Here is a 23,598-nt window from a genome sequence, read left to right as displayed (position 1 = left end):
TTGTACATTTGAACTAGCACGTGGATGCAAAAGTTGTTGTCGGATAACATTTAGTTAACAGCAGTAACCCTTTAAACAGATTGTGTTCTAAATCTACTAAGTATAATCTTTTTGCAAAGGGCTTTTTGTCCACAAAACTGCAGTCTTATTTGTCCATACTTATGAAATGTAATATGCACAATAATTAAGTATGCACCTTTTCCACACTCAGCTTAAAAAAGTTTGATGTTCTCTCTTTGACGATGCCAAAGAAGGTCTCCTTGTCTTCGTTGTCAATGAGCCGGTCATAGAAAACACGATAAACTTCATGGATCCAAAGACGGATCAGTTTGTCTCCATCCTGTCGAAATCAGCCAAGAGACATGAGGAATAGAGCAATTTCGAACAATCAATTCAAACATTTGACTATTGTGTCCACTCTTACCTGCATGTGTGTGTGTGGAGCCAGCAGCACACCCCGTATCACTCGAGCAAAGTCCCGCAGGTTGAAGATGTAATGGGACTTGGACGGTGTTGGGAGGAAGCTGTCCATGGTGTCCTTATAGACCGCCATGGTGGCCTGGACCATGATCTTGCCTAGCCTTTGACATAATACAAGACAAAGTATGTATATCTGACAACCATCATTGCTATAATTCTGTTTAACTTTCTTATACATATTTGAAAAGTTACCTGCAGAAAGAAGCATCAAAGCCTTTGCTGAAGTGCCAGTCAGTAATGGAGGTGAAGATCTTGGTCAGTGTTTCATCATCAAAGGAATCAATTGAGATGACGTTCAAGTGGCGGGTGAGGCGGCCTAGCATTTCAAACAATTTGTCAATTTCATCTGCTGCTTCCTTTAATGAAATGAAGAATTAAAACATTTTTTAATTACCTGAAATGTCATTTTTCCCACCACCAGGAGGTCCCATTGCAGACATAAACAGCACGTCCACTATGTTTAGCCTGGAGGTGTCCTTCTTGTCATACCAGTGACGATGGTCAACCCACTGCCTTAACAGCTCGATGGGGGGTTGGGCACCGTAGATTTCTTTAGTAGGCATGTTCAGATCATCTATGTAGAAAAGATCATTTTCAAATTGTATATGAAAAGTAAATACATATCAAAACTTGATGATCCACTTTTAGCTATTTGTGCATCCGTATTTACCAACATAGATGATACACTTCTTCCCCACAGGAGGTCCGAACACGCCCTTCCTTCTCCGGTCCAGCTTGGCCATGATGATGTCTTGGGTCTGATTGGCTGAGGTTCGGGCTGAGAAGTTGATACAGTTTGGTGTGTACTGCTCTTTGGGCAGCTTTACCAGGAAGCTCTTGTTGATGACAGATTTTCCAGTGCCAGTGGGCCCAACAAACAGCATGGGTATTTCATGTGCCAGGTAGGTGCGCAGGAAAAACAGCTGACGTGCCGTCTCCATGGTAGGGATGATGAGGTCGGACACCTGGTGAACATAAGCAGAGTTTAAGTGAACTCATTTATCGAGGCTGTTTAGTAGGGGCCACCTCTGTAGCATAAACACACTCACATTGGCTGAAACGGGAATGATGTTTTCTTCCTTTGTGATTGAATCAGTCCATGTTTTCCACTGTCCTTGTCCTTCCTTATGAAAGAAGAAGTCATAGACAGTGCCTGCAAAACAATAGCATTTCAAATGTTAAAAAGGCAATAATTGGTTTACTATACTAACTGTATACGTTAATAGATTTAGTCACCTCTCTCAGGGAAGATGTCGTTCTTCTTGAGTGGGATACTCTTTGGCTTAGGGTGCTTTTCGTTCAGGCCCATGATCAGATTGCGGTAGAAGACGCTGAATTTGTTTCGACTGTCCCCCGAGATGGTCCCACCCACCGTCCATACAAGAGCGAATAGGAACAGACCCATCAGCCACATGGTTATCTGCTGGCTGGTCATCGGGGTGCCATCGGGTCCTGACGCAGCAATTTCATCTGGGTATAGAAAGGAAAGTTAACACACACACTGACAAAAGACTTTGTACAGTAAAAATGACTAATTTATTTTTGATTATTTCTAACCCATCAGGCAGGTGTACAACTTCATTAGACTGTAGGCCAGGTGAATGAAAGATGTTTGAACCACAAAGCGACACTCCCTTTCTATAAAGTTCAGACATGGCTGAACTAGCCAATCAAACAGGTCCACGATCTGCGGGGAAAAAGATAAAAGCAGTAGTCATACAACACATTATTTGTCAAGTACATGAAGGTTATTATATCTGAGCAACATTAGGCGCGTTCACACCACAGTACTTTTCCCACTTTAGTTCCGATATAGTTCCGAAATGTCGCGTTCACACCAAAAAGAGCCGGACCTAAAATTAGTTCATGAGAACCTTTTTACCCCCTTTTCCGTCAGTTTTCCGTCCCTGCTAGAGAGCAGGTACTTTCGTGGGAGAAAAAGGTTCCTATGTCTGATTGGCTGTGCGGAATGCAAACCACGCCCCGTAAAACTCCCAAAAAGTGTTGTGAAGCCGCCATTTTATTATCCTCGCATTAGCATTATTAGCATTAGCCCAGCGCAGAAACGCAGAGAGGCTAACGTATGGCAACACAAAAGAAAACATGGGAGCGGTGGAGATGAGGAGGTGTCGGCGTGCTGGCGATTTACTCGGAAGGCTTCAGTAGAAGCTGCTGGGACTCCCTAACTCCGGGGACTTCCGGCCGGGGACTTCGGGCGGCAGTATACGCCGTAAAGTTGTTTGCGGCCTGCCAGTAAACCCAAAGCAGAAGAAGAAGAAGTGACGTCAGCGGCTTCATTTGCCTAATCCTCCCCCAGGGACTTATTCCGGTGTGAACGCGATCTGTACTTAGTTCATCAGAACTAAAGAGTTCTGATGAACTAAGTTCTGATGAACCTTTGTGGGAAAAGTACTGCGGTGTGAAAGCGCCTAGAGTCAACTAAGACATGCCTGACTGTAATCTCACCAGTGTTCTGTGTTCAGTGCTCAGGCTCTCAGGCAGTGTGTTCATGTAGGAATCTCTGAGAGGAGTCCAGCCCATCTGATGAGGCTCCATGTAGATCATCCCACACCTTCAGACCGATGGTAACATTTCAAATCACAGATCAGATTCAACATGTGGGCTCTCTTTATTTACAGTAGATACACTGCAGGTGCTGGTTCAGCTTCTGTCCGTGTTGCTTACCTACTGACGGTAGCCGGAGAGGCTTGCTCCAGGTCAGCAGTTTCAAAGATCAGACTCATCTTGCTGCTCATCTGGATGATCTCACCACTCATCAAACAAAGCTAGCAGAGTGAACAAAACAGATGAATATTATATAAAGGCTGTAAATATCCCATATATATACCAACACACTTCAATAAATCTGGCCAGCAGTTCTTGGTATAAAACTGTTTTAATATACAGAAAAGGAAACCGTAAGAAAAATACCAAAGTGAGTGTAGTGGCTTTTAACTTTATCCATACTTAAGCCACTGAGGGATGGGAACGGGAGAACTAAGTTCGGACGCGTGTTCCAGATGACAAAACAATGTCCATACGAGTGTATATCTTTCAATCCATCGATCCTTTTATGTTGTTGTCCATATAGCCTTTCTGTTACCATTCAGATACCAATATATGCACTTCAGTCACGCTGAATACAAACAGGTTTAACACACACAGCTCATATTGACACGGCTTCTGCCGACACGGTCGAAAACTGTTTGCTTCCGTCCCAAAATACCTGCACCTGATCACCCAGTGATTACATTTATACACACACACAAGTGAATACTCCATCTTGTGTAGAAAGTTGGAACTGCATCATTAATTAAACGTGCAGATAAAATACAAACAAAGACACATGCATTATGGCTCCAACAGTGAGGAAAGAATTGAGTACTAGTGGAAAGTATGTACCTTCTTGTTGTCATCCAGCACAGTATTCATGTTCTCAATCCAGACAGCATCGATGGGCCCATCAAAGATGATCCACTGTCGATCTTCGGAGGTGGAGATGGCCTGATCTCTGTAGGTGGTTGCTAGCACACCATCAGACCACTCGTGACTGACTGGATCAAAGTAGCCATACAGCTGGCCCATAGTGACGGCCTTGGGGTTGATGATGCTATAATGCACTGCAAACTCCTCCATCAGTTGGGCTGAAAAGTAGAATGGGAGAGAAAAAAGTCTTGCAAATAATCCAGAAACTGGAAAAATATCCTTTCTTTTCCAATGGTTTTCTAAATATGATTTTAAAAAACATCTAGAGACTGAGAAACATACAGTACCTTTAAAAAGGTCTCCAAGGGCAGCAGCAAGAACTTTATATGCACAAGTCTTTCCTCCCAGAGGGTCTCCTACTATCATGAAACCATGGCGTACCAACATCATCTCATACACCTACAAACACACAATCATACATTCTGAGTATAACAACAGGCAAAACAAATATAAAGAGTCTTAAGTATTTCAAAGCGATTCTCCTCCTTGGTACCTGGATGATTTTGCCAATGAACCATGGGACAGACTGCAGGTTGAGCTTAGCGATGTTGTCGTTAAGAGCCTTGAGGAGGAGATCATAGTCTGGTTTTGGAAGGACCACGCCAGGGAATAAATCAGAGATGATACCCTGTTGGCAGCACAATAAGTATTATTAAGAAATTAACAAATGCATACTTAGGAACAAAAACCATCAGTAGCAATTACAATTGGATTTGGCAAAGTGTCTCACCTGAAACAGTGGCACGTCCTGGGCCAGAAACTTGGCCATGTTGACGTCCATCAGCGCCCTGAGCAATAGCACGCTCTCGTTCTCCTCGGGGTACTTCAGCTTCAGATTCCCTGCTGCAGTCAGCACGGACTTCACAGCTCGCATACCGTAGTCGTAGTGGTGTTGAGAAGACAGCTGCTCGGAGCACAGGCGGTAGGTGGCCACGATCTTTCCTGCAAGACTGGAGATTGAGAAGTACGATGCTTGATGAATAATTCAACTGGGAGCAAAGACTAGACCAGAAAAAAAGATACTAGCTCAAAATATTTTGAAAACATACCTGCGAGATTCAATGAAGCCCATAGAGTATAGTGAGATTTCTCCAATGAGACCATAGTCTGGCACCATCATAGCCACTGTACGGAAAAGAGCCTACAAGACAAGATTGACAGGTGTATATTTTTCGTTACTCCCATTTCTTCTTCCGTCATTCTTCTCTGTAGGCTGATGTTTAAGACTCTGCTACGGTGACATGTACCTTTAGGTTGTCAGGGAGCTCGGCCCTGCCAGCGTACCCAGGGTTCATGGTGATGAACACAGAGCAGGTAGGGTTGAGGGACAGCTCTGTCCCCTCAAACAGGAAGGTCTTCAGATCCTTGGCAATGGCCTGTTGTATGCAGAGGATCTGCTGAGCCACCACAGAGAGCACCTCCACCTGTAACACACACACACACACAAACACATTATGGGTTATTAAAGTCAACACATTGGTTATTAATATACGTTTTTGTTACTGCCTTCAGCAGAAAAAACATTTGATTGCATCGTAACTAAGAAATAAGAATATATAATATTCATCATCATGGATTGTAATTCAGAATTGTACAAATTTGCAGGTTAAATATTTAAACCAGTTGTGTTACATACAGGTTATCTTGTTTTCCTTCTGCCAATAATTCAAAATAAAACCTTGTAATTAAAAATAAAAACCTTGAGGGTACAGGAAAATCAATGTTGGTGCATATGTCTCACATTATTCAAAGAAAAATAGAGCCAATGTGATGCAGACAAAAAAGGAATAATGTTCTGTAATTTCTCTCTATCCCTCCTTTGTTTAGAAGACTAGCATCAGTGTTGTGTGTTTGTTGCAATATATCAATTACTCTCTTTGTCAGGATAGTTTTCTATTAATATAATCCAATCAACTTGGCATAACTCTACATCCTGCTGAGTTGCAAATGATCTAAAATTAGCGAGGTTTCTGTGTTGGAGGAAAACACATTTTGTTACTGTGGTGGGTGTGCAAATTTAATTCCAAATCCACAATGACTTTTGGAGTATTTGGGTCATGTCATTTAGCAGACATACACACATTTGACCTGCATAATAAAGGCTGTGCTCACCGGAATACGATTGAACTCATCAAAGCAGGCCCAGGCTCCGGACTGAGCCAGTCCTTTGAAGAACTTACTCATGGCCTTGTAGTCCAGACCATCGGAGCAGTTGAACACCACACACTAGAAACACAAAAGGGGAGTTGTAAGAAGCAAAAAGAAACTAAATGCAGGTCAGTATTTTACTGAAAGCTGTTTTGGTGTACCTGTTTAGCCAAAGCTTTTGCCAAATCTTTGGTGGTCTCAGTCTTGCCAGTTCCTGCAGGACCCTCAGGAGCCCCCCCCAAGTACAGCTTCAAAGCCCCCATAAGAGTTCTGGTGAGACACAAAATAATTGAATCAAAACCATGATAGAACTTCAAATCTAAGGTTTTGGAATCTGCCATATTTGTACCATGACATTGTATATTGTAGCTCTCCATTCATAGCCAATGATAAGGGATGAGATAGAGTGTGAGATACCTGTAGCAGCGGTCAGTCAGCGGTGTAATGACAAGACGGCCGGAATTTCCCAGATATTCATATCCATATTTCAAACAGGTGGTGATCATGCGCAGCATCACTTCTCCATCCTCCCAGAAGTAACGCAGCTGAGAAATCCACGCAAAGTCGTTTGTGGAGGAGATGCCGTCTTCTGCCAATTTCGCCACAACATCTCGAGCTAGTAGAGGAAATAAGCATGAGATTTAGTGCAAGATTAAATCAAGACAGCATATTAAAATTCCCCTTAAATAAACAGCTACTTTACCGTGAACATCTATAACAGTTAGACCACCAAGGGTCATCCTCGCCCCTCCTGACAGCTTCCCACGCACCAGCTCCACAATGTCAGAAATCTGAGCGTTGCACTTCTCCACATAGGCCTTTAGGTTTTAAGAAAACCAGGTTAGACTACAGTGTAATAAAGTCTGTGTTTTGTTAGTAAATCCTTTAAAGTTCATATTCTTTATGCTATATTATATGGTTGTAGTGCATAAATGTTTTAATTTCTTCTTTCTATTTGATATTTCTACATTCTATTGTTTGAAAATGACTGTTTTTAAATGCCATTTTATAATGTGTTTCCACTGCATTATTTCTTAATGCTCTTACTGTCTTTCATTGTTGTAAAGCACTTTGAATTGCCTTGTGTTGAAAGGTGCTATATAAATAAACTTGCCTTGCCTTTTAATTTACCGTATCATTTCTTTTGGCAGATTTGTTATTTAATTGTTATTATTTCATGTAGCCTGTATGATTGTTAATTCAGGGCATTGTTGTAAAAGAGCTTATTTCTTAGACCCTAGCCACACGGAGACGGTAACGAAAACGAACCGAATTCGATATCAAAAAAGTCTTCCGTCCACACGCAATCGGCACCAGAAACGTGTCCGTCCACACGAGACCGCTCGACCCGCTGGAGACGCTGTAGTACATATGCCGGGCCTGTAAGTGGCGCTGTACTTCTGCCACAAAATACACCAAAAGCAGCGAAGAAGACTTCACGAGCATGCATGGTTGCCATGGTTGCCCTTCTGTTTATTCTCCGCGGTGGATTTAGCAGCAGAGGTGTGGAGAGGCAGGGGCCAGGGCTCTGGCTCTTTTTCTCCCTCCCCGAGGCAAGCGTGTGCTCCTGCTGTAAATCTCCCCGGTAGTCCACCAGCAGATGAAAAACACCCACCTCTCCGCCTCTTCCAAGGGACGAGGGAACCGTGCGGCAGAGTTTCCATTAGAATTTGTTTTCGCCGGTCAACATGTCCGTTAAAGTTGAAATCTTCCGGACAAAATTATAAAAGTGCCGGTCAAAGGTCTTCTTTGTTATTTATTGAGCTTTAAAACAAATGAATAACGACTCTATATAATATAAGAATAATATACGGAGTCTCTCTTTCCTCCCCCTCTCCTGACAGCCCGTCAGTATTTTCGTTATCAGGAAATTATCGTATAGGGCGCAATCACGGAGCCGCTTGGCCCCCAAGAGCGTTGCGTCCGCAGATCTACCCACCTTGGGACCCGTTATCGTTATCTGCGTTTCCATGTCGGCCTCGTGTGGCCGAACCGTCTATATCAGGGGTCGGCAACCTTTTTGATATGAAGTGCCATTCTAAAAAAAAAAATGTATCAGCGTGCCGACGATCGTGAATTATCAACGGGGGGGGGGGGGGGGGTGAGAGGGTGTTGAAGAGCTCGACGAAAACACTCGTGAAAAGTGATGTTTAAAACTCAGTTAATGGGGCTCATTCACTGGCGCTTCCACAAACAACAACCAACATAATTGTTACATTCAAATGAAGTAGCCTATATTATTCAAGTTTACATTAACTTTGGATAATAACACGGGGGAAATGAGCGGAAGCGCTCTCTTTTCCTCTCTCCCCCTCTCTCTCTCTCCTGACAGCCTGTCAGTATCTCATGCAGCTCACTGATCCAGTAATGAGTGACAGTGAAGAATAAATATATTTATAACTAGTTCCAAAAGTAGATCAAATAGCTAAGTGTGTTAGGTCTAACTCTTGTGTGTTCTGCTCCGCTCACCGGTCCGTCACAGCGGGTGGAGCTGCAGGATTTCTGCTTCACACACGTTGCATACCGCTATTTTATTGTCTTTTTCGGACACCTTAAAATACTGCCAGACTGGTGAAGCGATTTTGGCGAGCTTGTTTTGCCGCACACAGAGAAAAGTGTCATGTATGTTACGTCTCGCGATCGGCCTTTTTGAGTGGGGCTGCGTTGCGCGCATGGCTTCCTTCTGCAGGTAACGGGGAGACGCGCTCTGGCGGCGGTCTCGTTCAGGATCCGAAAATAAAATAAATATTTTGTACACTTATTCCACTTATTCCTAGTGTGCCACTGGTTACGGTGCCGCGTGCCATTGGTGGCACGCGTGCCAAGGGTTGCCGACCCCTGGTCTATATGATAGAGAACTGTAGCGGATACGACCCATTTCGTCTCCGTGTGGCTAGGGCATGAGTAAATAGTTCCTGAACTAACAATTGCTGTTGATGAGGATAATCATGTAATAAGTGGCAGTTAGTGAGAGATGTACTGACAGGCAGTGAGTTGTTCTGGATGGCTTCAGATACTTCAGTAGTCCAAAAGATGGAGGAGGCACAAATGACAACTTGGCCAGGCCACTGCAACACCCACTTCTTCCTGGGCAGCTACAGAAAAACAAGATTAAATGTTACAACAAGGTTTGCATGTTTTTAAACTGCTTCTACCCAAGAAAATGAATGATAAAAAAAATCAGATGAATAGTTATGTTTTGCAAGTTCCTTTCGCTGGCATTTATAACTCCCCATTTTAATACAGCTCTAGTACTGATGGAAGGTTTTATAAAATAATAATAATAATAAATAATAATTCATTTATTTTATATAGGCGCCTTTCAAGGCTCTCAAGGTCGCCGTACAAACACATACAAAACGAGATACACAATACATAACACCAGCATAAGAAACATAAACAAGACAATGCAGTATATAAATCAATCAAATAAATAAAACAGAGGATGTGTGATGGATAATGATCGGGGTGGATATGCGAGTGTGAAGAGATGTGTTTTGAGACGTGATTTGAAAATGGGGAGAGAGTCAGTGTTGCGGATGTCAGGTGGGAGAGAGTTCCAGAGGCGGGGTGCAGAGCGGCTGAAGGCTCTAGACCCCATGGTGGTTAAACAGAAGGGGAGTGCAGTGAAGTGGAGGGAAGCAGAAGACCTGAGAGTGCGGATGGGTGTGTTGATGTGCAGGAGGTCGGAGAGGTACAGAGGAGTGAGGTTATTGATGGCCTTAAAGGCGAGGAGCAGAATCTTAAAAACTATACGGGATTTGACTGGGAGGCAGTGAAGTTGCTGAAGAACAGGAGTGATGTGGTTAATGGAGGGGGTTGAAGGCCAGGACTGTCAGTCAAGCGCATCACAGATTGATAAACAAAGATATATTCAAAATACCTCTGTATACTGCATCACTCCTTGATGGATGACATGTCGAACACTCTTGAGCATTAATTTCTCCACCTGCAGGAGCCACTTCTCTACCATACCCTAAAAACACACAACACATACATCCACTATGTCATGTCGAACAAAGACATTTTTTTCAAGAACTAGATATGATACCTAGAGATCAATTTATGAAAAACAAATGACTGCTGACATTTGATGTATTAATTCTGCCTGTCTCTATACCTTGGCTTGAGCTGGGTACATCTTTTCTGTAAAGGTCACAGTCTCCTTCTCAGAGCTGATCATGCCAACGATCGCCATGTCCGCAGTGAACTCCAGCTTGGCGATGCCCTCAAAGCACTTCTTCAGGTGAGGCTGCACACACAGCGGGTCTTTGGTCTGGGACAGGATCTCCAGCAGCTCGTCGTTAGATAGGAAGAAGAACCTGGGAATATGATGAAGATGTAGAGGAAAACAAATCTTGTGTCTTTATATATGTTCTGTTATATCGGGGAAACGGAAATAGCTTAATAAACACTAAGACAATTGTGTGTGTGTTTCTATGCTACTAAATTGTTTCATTTTTGGGAGTATACTAGTGGTCAAAACCTTGGGAAATAGAGCCTCTTCATTTCCAGATAGGTATTGAGGCCTTTTTGGATGTCATCTAGAAACACATTGGATTCCTGCAGCCGTTGCAGCATGTTGGGCTGAGCTGTAGCCACCAGCACATGAGTATCCTTAACCTGGACAAAATAAATCACACAGAAGCAAAGATAAGTGCATGAGACTCAGTTGCCGAGAATTTAAAAAATAGGTTGTGTTTCAAGAGGATCTTACCGCCTCAGCGATGATGTCCTTCCAGTAGCCGTCCACAATGGCAAACTTGCGTCCCTCCTCGGGCATCTGGGCGATGATGTCCTCTGAGCTGAAGATGGGTTCAAGGTAGAGCCAAGTGGACTGACACTTCAGCATGGAGTCCAAGATGTCCTGCATACTCAGCAGCTTGTCCTCCCATTGCTAGGTAGGAAACGTAAATTAGAGTTTACAAAATGCTAATCAATCCAACAAAAAGCATCATCATACCAAATAAATTAAAGGTCCCATGTCATGCTTTTCCGGTTATTACCCATCCCCTTGAGTGTTATGTAGCTTTTTCTGCATGTAAACGGTCTGCAGAGTCACAAACCCTCAAAGTACACCCTGTGGCGTGTAAAACTCAATTGTTTTCTTCTTGGGTATAGTGATGTATTGGGTATAGTGACGTAACGGCACACACACACACACACACTCAACCTTATTTTTCTCAGCTGCAGCTCCGCGGATTTCTCAGCCTGAGACAGCGGGACACGGCGAGGCACGGCCTGGGCTTGGCCTGGGCTCGGTCTGAGCACACACACAGACTCACAGCCAGGCTGCGGGTGTGTGCTCGGGCTGAGTTCGGGCTGGGTTTTGCTGTGTCTCGCTGTCTCGCAGACCCCACGCAGCAACCAGGAAGCGACACCAGTAAGCCAGCTCACACTGTCCGCTCAGCAGCGAGCCCTGCAACGTCCCTCCAACACGGCACCCAGACCCCACGCAGCATTCTAATATGTTTGTCATTACTGGTGTCATTTTCTGGTTGCTAACGCCATTGTAACACATAATCACTGATGTTCCGCTGTAACAGTGGTGGACTCATCAGAACAGAGTGGGCGAGCTGACCAATCAGAGCACACTGGGCTCACAGGGAGGGGGGGCCAGGAGCTCCAACAAGCCGTTTAGGACAGAGAGTGAATACACATACAGTACTATACAGAGATGCTGTATGAGAAACCAATGTGAGTTTGGAAAATTGCACAATATAAATCTACTCTAGTAGACCTCCACAATGGAATTATGATCAGTAGAAATGGCCATGACATGGGACCTTCAATGCTATAAAACATGGACTCACAAAAACATAAGGTAAACTAGTCCATAAAAACATTTGGATTCAGATGATTACTGGGTAGTGAATATTTTATCCTGATTCCTAAAAACAGGTTTTAAACCCGTTGATGAATGGTAATTTTATGGCAAAGCCACTTCCACTGGTGTATAAAGTGGCACAGCTGCAGTTGTGTTTATGCAGAACAGGCAATTTTGTTACTTGTTCTGGCATGAAATTGTGCTCAGGCAGCCTCTTATCTCAAACACAAGAGTTACTTCTGTGACTCTAGTTGGCAAAAGTGCACACACAGACCTTCAAAACTACACAAACTTATTTATGTATGATGGCTCTTCAACTTTCATAAACTTTTTGGAGAGTGGCGTCATGTCTTACCTTGCATTCAGCTTCGATGGGCTTAATGAAAGGTGATCCTCTCATAGTCTGCGCCTTAATTACGTGGTCATCAAGAAGCATTTGGATATCATCCACTGCTGACACAATATTGGTACCCTATAATGAAATATTAACAAGTATTTAATACAGGTTAATGTCAATGTTGGGCATGAAATGATGGGCAGTTTGAGCTGGTGACAGTAACATAACCAACATGCCAATTTCTTGTAATATTTAAAAATGTAAGATTATTTATTTGGGAGTAGTAAAAATATCAATCCACTTATATATCTATATTGAAATGTTAAATGCATTTTCATACTGTATCTCTGTATGGCGTGAAAGAGAACAGGAGCTCGTTCCATTCACTTTTCATCTTATCCATGGACTTTTCCAAAGAGTACTCCTTACTAGCTGCTGCTCCAATCTCTTCCAACCTAGGACAGAGGTCATTCATCAGCTTCAGATGATTTCCATAACTCTGTGTTACTTTAAACCATAGTGTACCCTAAAAATATTATACATTATTTCTCTTTACATGTATTCAAACGTTGTGTACTGTCAAAAAAGTGTCTTACTTTTTGGAGAACTTGGAAAGCCCCAGCTCTAACATGTTCAGCAGTGAGCTGCTCACGTCCGGTTTGACAGCAAAGCCCACAATGCTGCTGATCTGTAGACAGACAAGTGTTGTACATTATTCATCCTCATGGATCACAGGACAAGTAGGACACTTACAATGTGACACTTCATTTCTATCAGATGATCTAGTGAAACTGAAAGGTTCAGCTGACCGTCTCCCAGTGGCGCTCTTTGATGCCGGGGTTACAGATGGTCGTCAGGATGGGCAGGTGCTGCTTGAACTCATCTATCTTGTTTTTGAAGTTTTTCGCGACCCGACAAGGCCCGGGAAGATTAGACAAAGACTTAGTCAATTTATGCATGGTCCTCCACATGATGTCCAGCTCATCGGAGATTTTCTCAGCATCCAGCTTCAGGAAAGGGCCTAGGAGGTAATACAGGAAGTACACCAATGTGAAAACAGCTGAGCATCCTGCTTGCAGTTACTGTGTGCAGTGAGGTGTTATTTGTGCTATTAAGAGTTTTTAAAATGCAGCCAGTAGCTGTATGAAAATGTAAAAAATATTCACAAGTGTGATCCGCCTACCATTAATCCACTCTTCTGACATGCACTGAAAGTTTAGTGCTGTGGTCCAGAGCTGTTCAAATGGCTGTTTGTCAGCTATCAGAGTTTGGACCTGCGGGAACTCGCGCTGTTCCTTCTCCAGCAAAGTCTGCTCATTGTTGATTTCCTGTACAAATGACGCTCATATAAACATGTACCACCTACTGTACCATGATCTACAGTATGTTAGCTTTAACAACAAAGGAGTGCCATACAATTATTATTCATTTATTCTTTCATGTATTGATCCTTGCTCACTTAAATAATATCCTAGTTTTATATTGTGTTAGCTGTAAATTGGATCTTCAATAGTATTTTATTTGTCAGATAGCAAATGTTTATCTTCACGGTCAACTTGTATATTTTGTACTCATGTGTTATTTTCTATTGTGAGATTTTATAATTGTTTATATTCTAAAGAATTGGGATCAATAAAGTATATCTTATCTTATCTTAATTGCTCTTTATATTTCTAAATGTTTCTCTTACAGATTTATCATTTTTTATGGAACTCATATCACTTCAAATGGCTTAGATCTTATGTGAAAGCTGGAGGATAACCAAATATGCAATTGTGGTATCAGAAACATCTCTTACCTCTAGTTCTGTGACAGCAGACTCCAGGTTTGCAGTGATTTCATTGAGATTTCCCACATTGTTCTTCATCTCCTCAATGTTCATCACTTCCTTCCTCTTAAATGCCTGTATAGCTTTGTCCACATTCTTCAGCTTATAAGCAAATTCTAATATCCTGAGACAGTGAAACGGAGATATGACATGTCATTTCGGTTGTTAGCGTTAGAGACACTACAGTCCCTTTGGAGTATCAGAGCAAAGCCACACATTTTCTGAACAGTTAGACATTTGGAGTTAGGGATGCTGGGATTCTTAACACTAGAACCGCCAACGGGTCAATTTTACCCGCAGCTGTTTTTTTAATTGTATGTCACTTTTTTTCAATAAAATAGTCAAGTCTCCCAGTCCGTGACTTTTCCTGAAAGTGTGTTATGTAGCACCCTCTGTTGTTAAAAATGGTCAATATGAAGTCAGATTGAAAAAATCGCTCAAACAAAATGCCATTTATACCTATATCCGCCAGCGGGCAATATTTACCTCATAGAAAATGCAGCGTAAACATGACATGTTGCTATAGCAATGCCTTTTGTCTACTGCGGTTCCTTATAGATAGAGAGATAGATAGAGTGAGAGAGAGAGAGAGAGAGAGAGAGAGAGAGAGAGAGAGAGAGAGAGAGAGAGAGAGAGAGAGAGAGAGAGAGAGAGAGAGAGAGAGAGAGAGAGATAGAGATAGAGAGAGATAGAGATAGAGATAGAGATAGAGATAGAGATAGAGATAGAGATAGAGATAGAGATAGAGATAGAGATAGATAGATAGATAGATAGATAGATAGATAGATAGATAGATAGATAGATAGATGGAGAGAGAGAGAGAGAGAGAGAGAGAGATAGACAGCAGAGTTCCCGTTAGAATATTTTTTTGCCGGTCAACATGTCCGTTAAAGTTGAAATCTTCCGGACAAAATTAGATAAGTGCCGGTTAAAGGTCTTCTTTGTTATTTATTGAGCTTTAAAACAAATTGATATGATTCGACATTAAACAAAACTAATTATAGTAGATTAACTACATTATTCAAAAGTGTACAGTAATTTACAAAAACGCGGGAATAATAAACGGAGCGCTCTCTCCTTCTCCTGACAGCCCGTCAGTATCATGCAGCTCGCGGATCCAGTAATGAGTGACCCGACAGTAAAACTAAACATATCTATAACTAGTTTAGGTAGTTTGAGAGGTAATTAAAATAGCTACGTGTGATTTTCTAACCTGAAGTGTGTTTTGCTCTGCTCGCCGCTGCAGGGGATCATGCAGAGCTGCGTGTCGACTCGTCAGCAGCAGCCGATCTCTCTCTCCTGTCAGATTAGACTTTACTCGCATTTATGTCCATATCGATCAGATCTAGCTAGTTCTAGCTAATGATATGACTACCTGCTTGTTAAAAGACACCTAAACAATAAGCGTCGCTATGCAACCGGATGAGGCCACAAAGTATAGCGCAGCATTATGCATTTGTTTACATGCCCACCGGAACCCCGAGGCATTACCAACAGATCAACGCACAATCAACCCATACAGGACATCTCTTTCTCCACATTAAGTGTTAGACATTAGAATTGACAATTTTTGTCTGTCACATACTCTTTTGTCTGTCACATACTATTCTTGTCTGTCACATAAGTGGCGCAACTGATGCGGTATTGCGCTAAGGGAAAATTATTTTGACCGGACATTTTGACCGGAGAGATTTAGATTTGCCGGACTTCAGCATATTTTACCGGTCATTGTCCGGTAATTACCGGCTAACGGGAACTCTGATAGACAGACAGACAGACAGATAGACAGATAGATAGTTATAGATAGATCGATAGATAGTTATAGATAGATAGAGAGAGAGATAGAGAGATTTGTACCTAAACAAAACACAAGTCTAACACCAAGCGTTTAAATCAGCACTGGTAGCGATATTTTATACTTCATGCTATCTGCACAAACTATATCATATGAAAAGCTGAGAGTCCACAGATTCTATTGGTATACGTTTCATCCCTGTGCGATCAAAACTCACTGTTCTGTATGATAAATAAAAGAACATTGTACCTTGAAAATCAATAGCGGGTAAATTTGACCCGTTGGCGGTTTTAGGTATACAGCGACCTCTGGCGGTTCTAGTGTTAAAGCAGTTGTAAGAGGGATGTGTGAAAAATAGATAATTAAAAACATGGACATTGTGTGACATTACAAGGATGTGTTGAAAGTTGAACTTGAAATTCTGCTCTTTCTGGAGACAAAAAATATGATCTGGTTGGTGACTGGGTGGAGCTGAGGAGGGACACACCACTTAGCTGGAGCTGTAGTAGCTGTAGTGGCTGCAACTTGTGTGAAAGACGTATACTCAGTAACCTGGTTTGGAGATAGTCCTCAGCCTGTAGTTTCATGGAGTCCAGACGATTCTTGTTGTTGTCAAGCTCAGTCAGGATTTGACTGGGCCACTTGAAAACACGGGAGTTCAACCTCAAGTCACCAGCTAGAGTAAAAGAAAGGACGTATATAATTGCATTTATTCCAACATTGGTTCATATGTGCTTGGATTTACTGTATACTCAAACATGAATGAAATGTAAAAGAAAATGTGTTTTCTATGGTGGTATGAGAGGTTTCACATACAGGGTAGAGTGGCATAGTCCAGGAGGAAGCTGAGGCGGTATACTGCCGCTTCAATCTCATCTATCAACTTGTGAATGGTCACATCACTGGTCTTTTTAATGTACTGGTTGAGAGACACCAACTCATCTGTAGTTTCTGGGATGCCTCTGACGGTCTCGGTAATCTCCTGGTACTTTTGACAGATCCTGGGAAAGAAGGTTAGCTTATGGTTGACATTCTCTCTCTTCAAATCAATGTATACATATAAAAGTTTTTCTGTAAAAGGCCCTTCTTGATGTTCAGGTTAGAAAAGTTTAAGGAGGCAGAGAGTTTCCACTCACCCCTTGTTCAGCTCTCGGTTCTCCTCCACTTCGAACATGACGATCTGGTCTTTCAGTTTCTCAGCACGGTCACACAAGTCATCATTCAGCTTGCCAGCGTCGAGACAGAACATGGACATAGGCACCGTAACACGCAGCGAGGCAATCTCCTTCCACAAGTGGTTAACGCTGTCAATTTTCTGAAGATTGAAAGAGGGAGAGAGGACTTGGACACTTAGACACAAAGACCAGTTGCCAACACAAAACGTGTTCCAATGGAAAGATGTAATCACCGTTCTAAATCCGTCTAAGGAGTGTTTCTCTTCGAGGAAAGCTGATATCTCTTGCTTTGCTGAATGGTCCAGTAGATTGCTGTATTTCTTATATTCATTCAAATACCTGGAGAAAAAGACTTAGTATTAGCAGCTCTTTCACACTTGCCAGAACATCAGAGTAAATGATGCCACTTATATGTGTTTACTTTGTGGGCCCCACAGTGTTCTTATGCAAAATGTCCTTGGCTTTGTCGATAAAGTTTGTCACCAGGGACTCATCGGGACTGATGGTGCGTAGGTACAAGTTCTGGATATCGGGGAAGAGGAAACATTCCACCTGGGGAGCATAATTCACAAATTATACAAACAGAAACAGCATTGTGTGTTGAGTAATACAAAATAAATGTTAATAACGTCATCTAAGCATGTGTTGCCAGGGGGACGCTGTACCCTTGGGAGCTCCTCAGCACTCTTGATGATTTCCATGAAGGCTCTGTTGATGAACTCCCATAATTCCTGAAAGCTCGGACTAAAGTCAATGTGAGGCTCGTCCACTTGAAGCTTAACCAGCAGCACCTGACGCTGAACGTACGTCATCTCATCAAACACCTCGCCAAAGTCATTGCCCTCCTGAAGAACACAGTAAGAATACATTTGGGTGCTCCTCGCTCACAGTAATGTGAAAAAGGAATCAACTCTGAGTAATGTCCAAACCTTGTGAATGGAGAAGAAATACAACAGGTCCTGTAGTGAGTCTTGGACCAAGCTTCGGAGCTGCAGGGACATGAGAGCAGCGACGCAGCTGAAGAACTGCTGCACGCTGAATGGAGCTAGATCCTCACTCTTGGGTATGAGAGGCAGCCACAGGTCCTCGAAGGTCTCAAAGAGTGAAGCACAGTGAGGCAGCCAACTGTAGGGAGATGGACGTGATCATTTTAGTTCTTGGTTTGTGTTTAATTTTAAAGCACAAAAAGAACTGACATGACAGGTCATATAAATACAAATATTTCCATTGATAGTGTTTTAAGATGTATGGATAAAAAATATAAATGGTAAAAAAGTAAAAAAGTGTGACAGGTCTGAATTTGTATTTTATTTCGCATAACGCGGGTGGACATGCGTCGTCTCTCTGCTGTAATCAGTGGAAGACAGTAACTAAGTACTTTTACTAAAGTACTGTTCTTGAACACAATTTTGAGGTTCTTGTACTTTACTCATGTATTTTAACTTGTTCATACTTTAAAATTGTACTTTATTCTCCACAACATTTATCTTACAGATTTAGTGGCTTTGAAAATTCAGATTTGGATGAATAATGCAACAAATAGTTCATTATTAATTATTATCGATTAGGATAAACATTTACAAAAGCTTTACAAAAGTTAAAAAGCACCTCTTAAATTATGAACACATTAATGCATCTAATAACATACCATAATTATTCTGAAATGGACAGAAGTGCAAGATTAGTACTTTTTATTTTGTGTACTTAAAGAACATTTTGATGGTGTTGCTTTAATGCTTTTGGTTTAGTTTAGTTTGACTGCAGGACAATTACTATTGGAGTATTACTACACTGTAGTATTACCAAGTTTTAAGTACTTCTTCCTGTGGTCTTATTTTGCTTCCAAGAACATGAAAGTAAAACACCTGCAGAACTTCCTGCACTCTTAACTAAATAAAAGCCCTACTGAAAGCACTAGTTACTGCAGTAAGGTTATGCACGTTTACACAACCCCATAGAGACACATTCTGTCCTCTGGATGGAGTACGGCTGGCATGGGACACTGAGGCACTGCAGAATAACTGAGCGGGTGCAAATTACATACATGGATAGAAACAAGCAGAAGCAAGTTTCTACAAATTACAGCGGCTCATGTTTCAGTCATGCAGCCAGCCTCCTACAGGGCGACTATGGTTGAACAGGATATACAACAGGCACGCAACAAAGGATGCAATGGAATCCTAAAGTGAGACCGTGTGTTAAGCAATCCCCTGAAAGCCAGCCTGACAAAGTGGACAAGGTGGTAACATGAGACTGAACCTACAACAGGATTAGCTGTCCTTGTTGTGTACATACCAACAAGCCAATGAGAGACACACTGCAATGATTAAGTCTGGACACGATGTACGGTCTAACTGAAAGTCTGGCTGTGTAGAGTCTGGGGAATTGGCAGTACTCACGTTTGGAGCAGTTCCTCTCTCGTGTTTTGGCACTGTCTCTGGACAAACTCCTCAAACTCAGATGGCAGGAGGGGGAGGCTTTTGGAGAAAAGGTCCTCCAGTCGAACAAATCTCAAGGATGAGAATCTGAAACAAGAATCATTTTATGATTTTTACTTTTTATCCATTTTATTTCATTGCACATTTAATTGAATTATAATTAAATACATGATTTGTACCCAAAGACACACACATCTTTAAGTATTTGTATTTGAATGTCTGAAACCTGATGATGCTTCTGTAACAAAATAATTTCCCAAATTGGAATCAATAAAGTATCTATCTATCTATCTATCTATCTATCTATCCATCTATCCAGCTATCCATCTATCTATCCATCTATCTATCTATCTATTTATCTATCTATCTATCCATCTATCCATCCATCTATCTTTCTATCTATCTATCTATCTATCTATCTATCTATCTATCCATCTATCTATCTATCTATCCATCCATCTAGACAAGAGTTAATCTCAAGGCAAGATTAACATGAAGTTCTGAAATAAAAACAAAAGAGGATGAAGGATGAACAATATCATACATATGAATTCAACAAAACAACAAATGTTACCTAAATAAAGGTGTTTCCACATTAAAGGAACATAAAGATTGTTACCTGTTAAGCCAGACATCCTGCAGCAGGACCATAATTTGACTGACAGTAAACAGATGTTGGCTTTGCCACATGTGGGTTTCCTTGTAGCTAGCTGCCCAGGGCACCGGGGGACGGATCACTCTCCTGGGAAAGGGCTTAGGGATGCTGGATATAGACAGTCTCTGCAGCTCAGATGGGTCCATCAAAATGTAGTCCACTGAGAAGGAACAACATGGAGGACAAATTAGATTAGACTGATTGACAGAATGTAATTCACCTTAGACGAAATATTGATTAACTAAAGCTCCAACTAGAGGGACTAGCTCTTCAAAGCTATATGGTCGTATATGCGAAAGAATAGTACTTTTTTGTAATCATGATGCAACACAATGTTTGAAAATATATAGCAGTGGACAAAACAAAAGTAGAAGTTAGAATTATGTTGTCCAAATGTCAATAAAAACAATCTTAAAGTTATACTGGGGAATGCTTAGAAAGTCTAAATAAAGCAATACCACCATTAAAGTTTCATCGCCACTTTATTGTTTTTTTACCTATACTCTCCTTGAGGCTGAAGTAATAATCTCTTTTGACCTCTTCTTCCAAGTTTGCCCTCATAATCTGGAGGTGTTTACTGCAATCCTCAGTCTCTGGAGGCAGCAGGCGCAGGATGCTCATCATCTGCTGCCGTGGCATAGGGGCCAGCACAGAGCTCGGGATACCAGTGGTGATGTAGTACATATACCTCTGTGTGAGCAAAATGTATTGAAATGTATCAGTAAAGCAAGAGTCAAAAGATTCTAATCAGGGAGTCACATGTTCATTTATGATTTCCTTGCTACTTGCTTTCAGGTCTTTCTCATTAGGGTCTGTCTGTATGGCCTTCCTCTTCTCCTCTTGGCTGTTCATGATGTCCAGCTGCTCTTTAGGGCTCATGGGCCGGCTGCGGGGAGTACGAACGTGCCTCGATCGAGACTTTGGCCGAGGCGAGAGTGAGGCATGAGGAGATGTATCCCTGTGAAAGCATGAACAAATCAGATCAAGGGTTTAAAAGAACATCTTAAAAGATAAACTGTATTTAGAGTTGCTTTTAAAAGCATAATAACCTTCTTCTTGGTGTTATTGCTAGTCTCTTTCCAGGTGGGGCACATGCTAGAAACCTCATTAAGATAAAAAAGCCATTGGTTTTCCAAAACAGTGTTCATCTTTTAAAATGTAATCAGATTACAAAGAATATGGCAGTTTCAGACAGTTGCAGATTAGTCACACAGACTGGTGTTTGATATGAGAAGAACATGAAAGGATACAAGGCCCTGCAGGTTTTGCCAAGGTCTGGCGGAAAGAGTGTCGTCGGTGCTGGAGTTTAATAATCTTTAAGTCCTGAGCCCGGGAACTGTAGTTATTTCCAATAGACTCACTGGGAGTACGATGGTAATGTTGCTCTTTAAAGGGAACTGCAAGTGTCCAAGAATTGGACTGGAGGATGGGTGGGTAATGACTGTGCTTTGAGACCAGCTGGGGAAGAAATAACAACATGAATTTTAAAATTGTGTTTGTTAGCAAGGTTTAAAAAAACGGGTTTCTCTGAAGCATTTGTGTATATGATAGTGATTGATATTCTTACTTGGTACAATTCTGACGGTTCTGCATTGCAAGCCATGGGCAGAGGTGGGGGAACAGGGTATCCTCTGCTCTGACTCATATTGTAGATAGAGTCATCCTCCATCTGTGGACACAAACGGTGAGGGTTGCAACACATAGGACCACTGGCACTTGTTTGACTTGTATTTGCACATTATAATAAACAAATAAATCCTATTTTTTTTATTATTTTAAATAAGCCTCGTTTATTACGTAGTGTTACAAGATGCAATCAAGTGTCTATTGAGACACTATTTCCCAGTTACAGTACTTTACCTTATGTGACAAGTATGCATTGTATTGTTCTTTTAAAGTGACTATAAATACTTACCATCTGCATGCAGAATTCATACAAGTCAATACAGTTAATTTCAAAAACAGACCATATATCAACAATGTTCAGAGAAGCTGCAATGTAATTTTTTTTAAGCAAATCTAGCTGGACAGAGGCATAGCTGGTATCATATAGGCCTCTATCAGACAATATATTATACATAAATGTAATTTCCCAATGAATGTAGCCAACAGTTAAACTTTAGCTAGCAAGGCTAACGTTACCTGTTTTAGTCGTTCCATCTTCTTCAACTTTTATGAGACTGAGAATGAAATACATTAAACGTCAATGAATTAATGGGAAAAACATTTACATATTAACTCTTTATCGGTAACGTTAAAACCTATGAGTCAAAATGAAAGCAAAAGCTGCAAAACATGTTGTACCGTTAGTGTCAGTTAACATTACCTTCATTCGTTATGTAGGCAGGATATCATTCATTGTTGCGCAGCATTAGCTCAAACGTTTTTGTAAAAATGTCCGTCAGCAGTCATAAGTATGAAGTATTAATCTACCACTTTTCTATTGCACAAATGACAGAGCTATTTGAGGTTTACGTGTTGCCCTGTCAATGTTTTGACTAAGAAAAGCCATCACGTTGCTGTAAACTGAAACACTGTTGATCTCCTCCGGGAAAGTCTCCATGGTAACATCAACTATCAGAGAGCTGAGCTATGTGGTGGGCGGGGCCTAGGCGGCTGTTTCCTCATACAGGTCGCACCAGGTGTATTTTATTGTGTTTTATGGTCATAAACCAAACCACCACCACGACTATAATATGATATTTCTGAATGTGTTTAAAACATGCAATGAAAGAAAACAATTGGCTGTGGGTTGGGTTAGTGAGTTGTCCTAATAGTTTACCTGGAAGCATCACCATGAAGCAGATACATTCCGCCCTCTGCTGGCAGTCACTCTGCAGAATGGACCTTCAGATTAAAGTGGACCTATTATGCTATATTGGACAAATATATTGTAGGGCCATACCTATACAAAACATATCTGTGAAGTTTTTTCGTAAAATACCAAACAGTTCACCCATTGTAGCCATGCCTCATACTGCTCATACCCCTCTTTTGCAGCCCTGTTAGAGAAACGCGGATTTTGGGTCCTTAGCTTGAAAAAAAAAGAAGAGGAGGCGGAGCTAATGCCTGATCAGAATTCTACCGGAGATAAAGTTAAATTCTGCTGTGATAAAACGCCATCCTGTTCTAAACCACATCAAAGATTATTTCTGAAACAGTATGGAGCTCAAATGCTTTTTCTCTTGCGGGTTTATCACAAGGTGAGTTCCTTTTTTTATTTCCTGCTTTTTAAAACACATGTGCTCTACAGTACAGGTTAGCTATGAGTGTTAGCGAGGCTTGCTAATGTAAACAAAGACGAGATTACGTCCAAAACACGCCAGGCATTGTTTCTGATAGCAATTTTCTGTGGGTCCGCTGCCGATTTGACAGATCGGCAGCAAATCTGTATCCGCTCGTTGTACCCATAGACTGCATATATAAATG

At 41.6% G+C, this 23,598-nt stretch overlaps 1 protein-coding gene across 1 annotated transcript in view; it reads right to left on the bottom strand.

Moving 5' to 3' along the window:
• The window catches only part of dnah3 (dynein axonemal heavy chain 3), a 31,704-nt gene extending 9,375 nt beyond the window's left edge, over positions 1–22,329 (bottom strand). Inside the window, exons 1-46 of the mRNA XM_034124947.1 lie at positions 22,312–22,329; positions 21,737–21,838; positions 21,420–21,627; positions 21,219–21,264; positions 20,959–21,127; positions 20,667–20,859; positions 20,134–20,329; positions 19,476–19,601; positions 18,006–18,201; positions 17,742–17,921; positions 17,498–17,628; positions 17,310–17,415; positions 17,038–17,216; positions 16,718–16,902; positions 16,454–16,577; positions 14,077–14,230; positions 13,462–13,606; positions 13,088–13,299; positions 12,875–12,966; positions 12,619–12,733; positions 12,297–12,413; positions 10,832–11,011; positions 10,601–10,737; positions 10,235–10,436; positions 9,998–10,090; positions 9,099–9,209; positions 6,818–6,932; positions 6,532–6,730; positions 6,276–6,384; positions 6,079–6,192; positions 5,214–5,390; positions 5,016–5,107; positions 4,697–4,916; positions 4,460–4,594; positions 4,254–4,365; positions 3,883–4,124; positions 3,166–3,266; positions 2,947–3,052; positions 2,038–2,167; positions 1,717–1,950; positions 1,530–1,633; positions 1,151–1,445; positions 875–1,054; positions 673–796; positions 425–581; positions 197–340 (exon numbers count right to left, since the gene is read on the bottom strand). Of these exons, the coding sequence (XP_033980838.1) occupies positions 197–340; positions 425–581; positions 673–796; positions 875–1,054; positions 1,151–1,445; positions 1,530–1,633; positions 1,717–1,950; positions 2,038–2,167; positions 2,947–3,052; positions 3,166–3,266; positions 3,883–4,124; positions 4,254–4,365; positions 4,460–4,594; positions 4,697–4,916; positions 5,016–5,107; positions 5,214–5,390; positions 6,079–6,192; positions 6,276–6,384; positions 6,532–6,730; positions 6,818–6,932; positions 9,099–9,209; positions 9,998–10,090; positions 10,235–10,436; positions 10,601–10,737; positions 10,832–11,011; positions 12,297–12,413; positions 12,619–12,733; positions 12,875–12,966; positions 13,088–13,299; positions 13,462–13,606; positions 14,077–14,230; positions 16,454–16,577; positions 16,718–16,902; positions 17,038–17,216; positions 17,310–17,415; positions 17,498–17,628; positions 17,742–17,921; positions 18,006–18,201; positions 19,476–19,601; positions 20,134–20,329; positions 20,667–20,859; positions 20,959–21,127; positions 21,219–21,264; positions 21,420–21,627; positions 21,737–21,838; positions 22,312–22,329 (6,807 nt within the window). The remainder of the gene's footprint in view (positions 1–196; positions 341–424; positions 582–672; positions 797–874; positions 1,055–1,150; positions 1,446–1,529; positions 1,634–1,716; positions 1,951–2,037; positions 2,168–2,946; positions 3,053–3,165; positions 3,267–3,882; positions 4,125–4,253; positions 4,366–4,459; positions 4,595–4,696; positions 4,917–5,015; positions 5,108–5,213; positions 5,391–6,078; positions 6,193–6,275; positions 6,385–6,531; positions 6,731–6,817; positions 6,933–9,098; positions 9,210–9,997; positions 10,091–10,234; positions 10,437–10,600; positions 10,738–10,831; positions 11,012–12,296; positions 12,414–12,618; positions 12,734–12,874; positions 12,967–13,087; positions 13,300–13,461; positions 13,607–14,076; positions 14,231–16,453; positions 16,578–16,717; positions 16,903–17,037; positions 17,217–17,309; positions 17,416–17,497; positions 17,629–17,741; positions 17,922–18,005; positions 18,202–19,475; positions 19,602–20,133; positions 20,330–20,666; positions 20,860–20,958; positions 21,128–21,218; positions 21,265–21,419; positions 21,628–21,736; positions 21,839–22,311) is intronic.
• Between the last annotated feature and the right edge of the window lie 1,269 nt (positions 22,330–23,598).

Source organism: Trematomus bernacchii, unplaced genomic scaffold (genome assembly GCF_902827165.1).
Source record: "Trematomus bernacchii unplaced genomic scaffold, fTreBer1.1, whole genome shotgun sequence".
NCBI classification, from domain to species: Eukaryota; Metazoa; Chordata; class Actinopteri; order Perciformes; family Nototheniidae; genus Trematomus; species Trematomus bernacchii.
The sequence above is the reverse complement of the archived record's forward strand: the minus strand, read 5'-3'. Positions and strand labels throughout refer to the sequence as shown.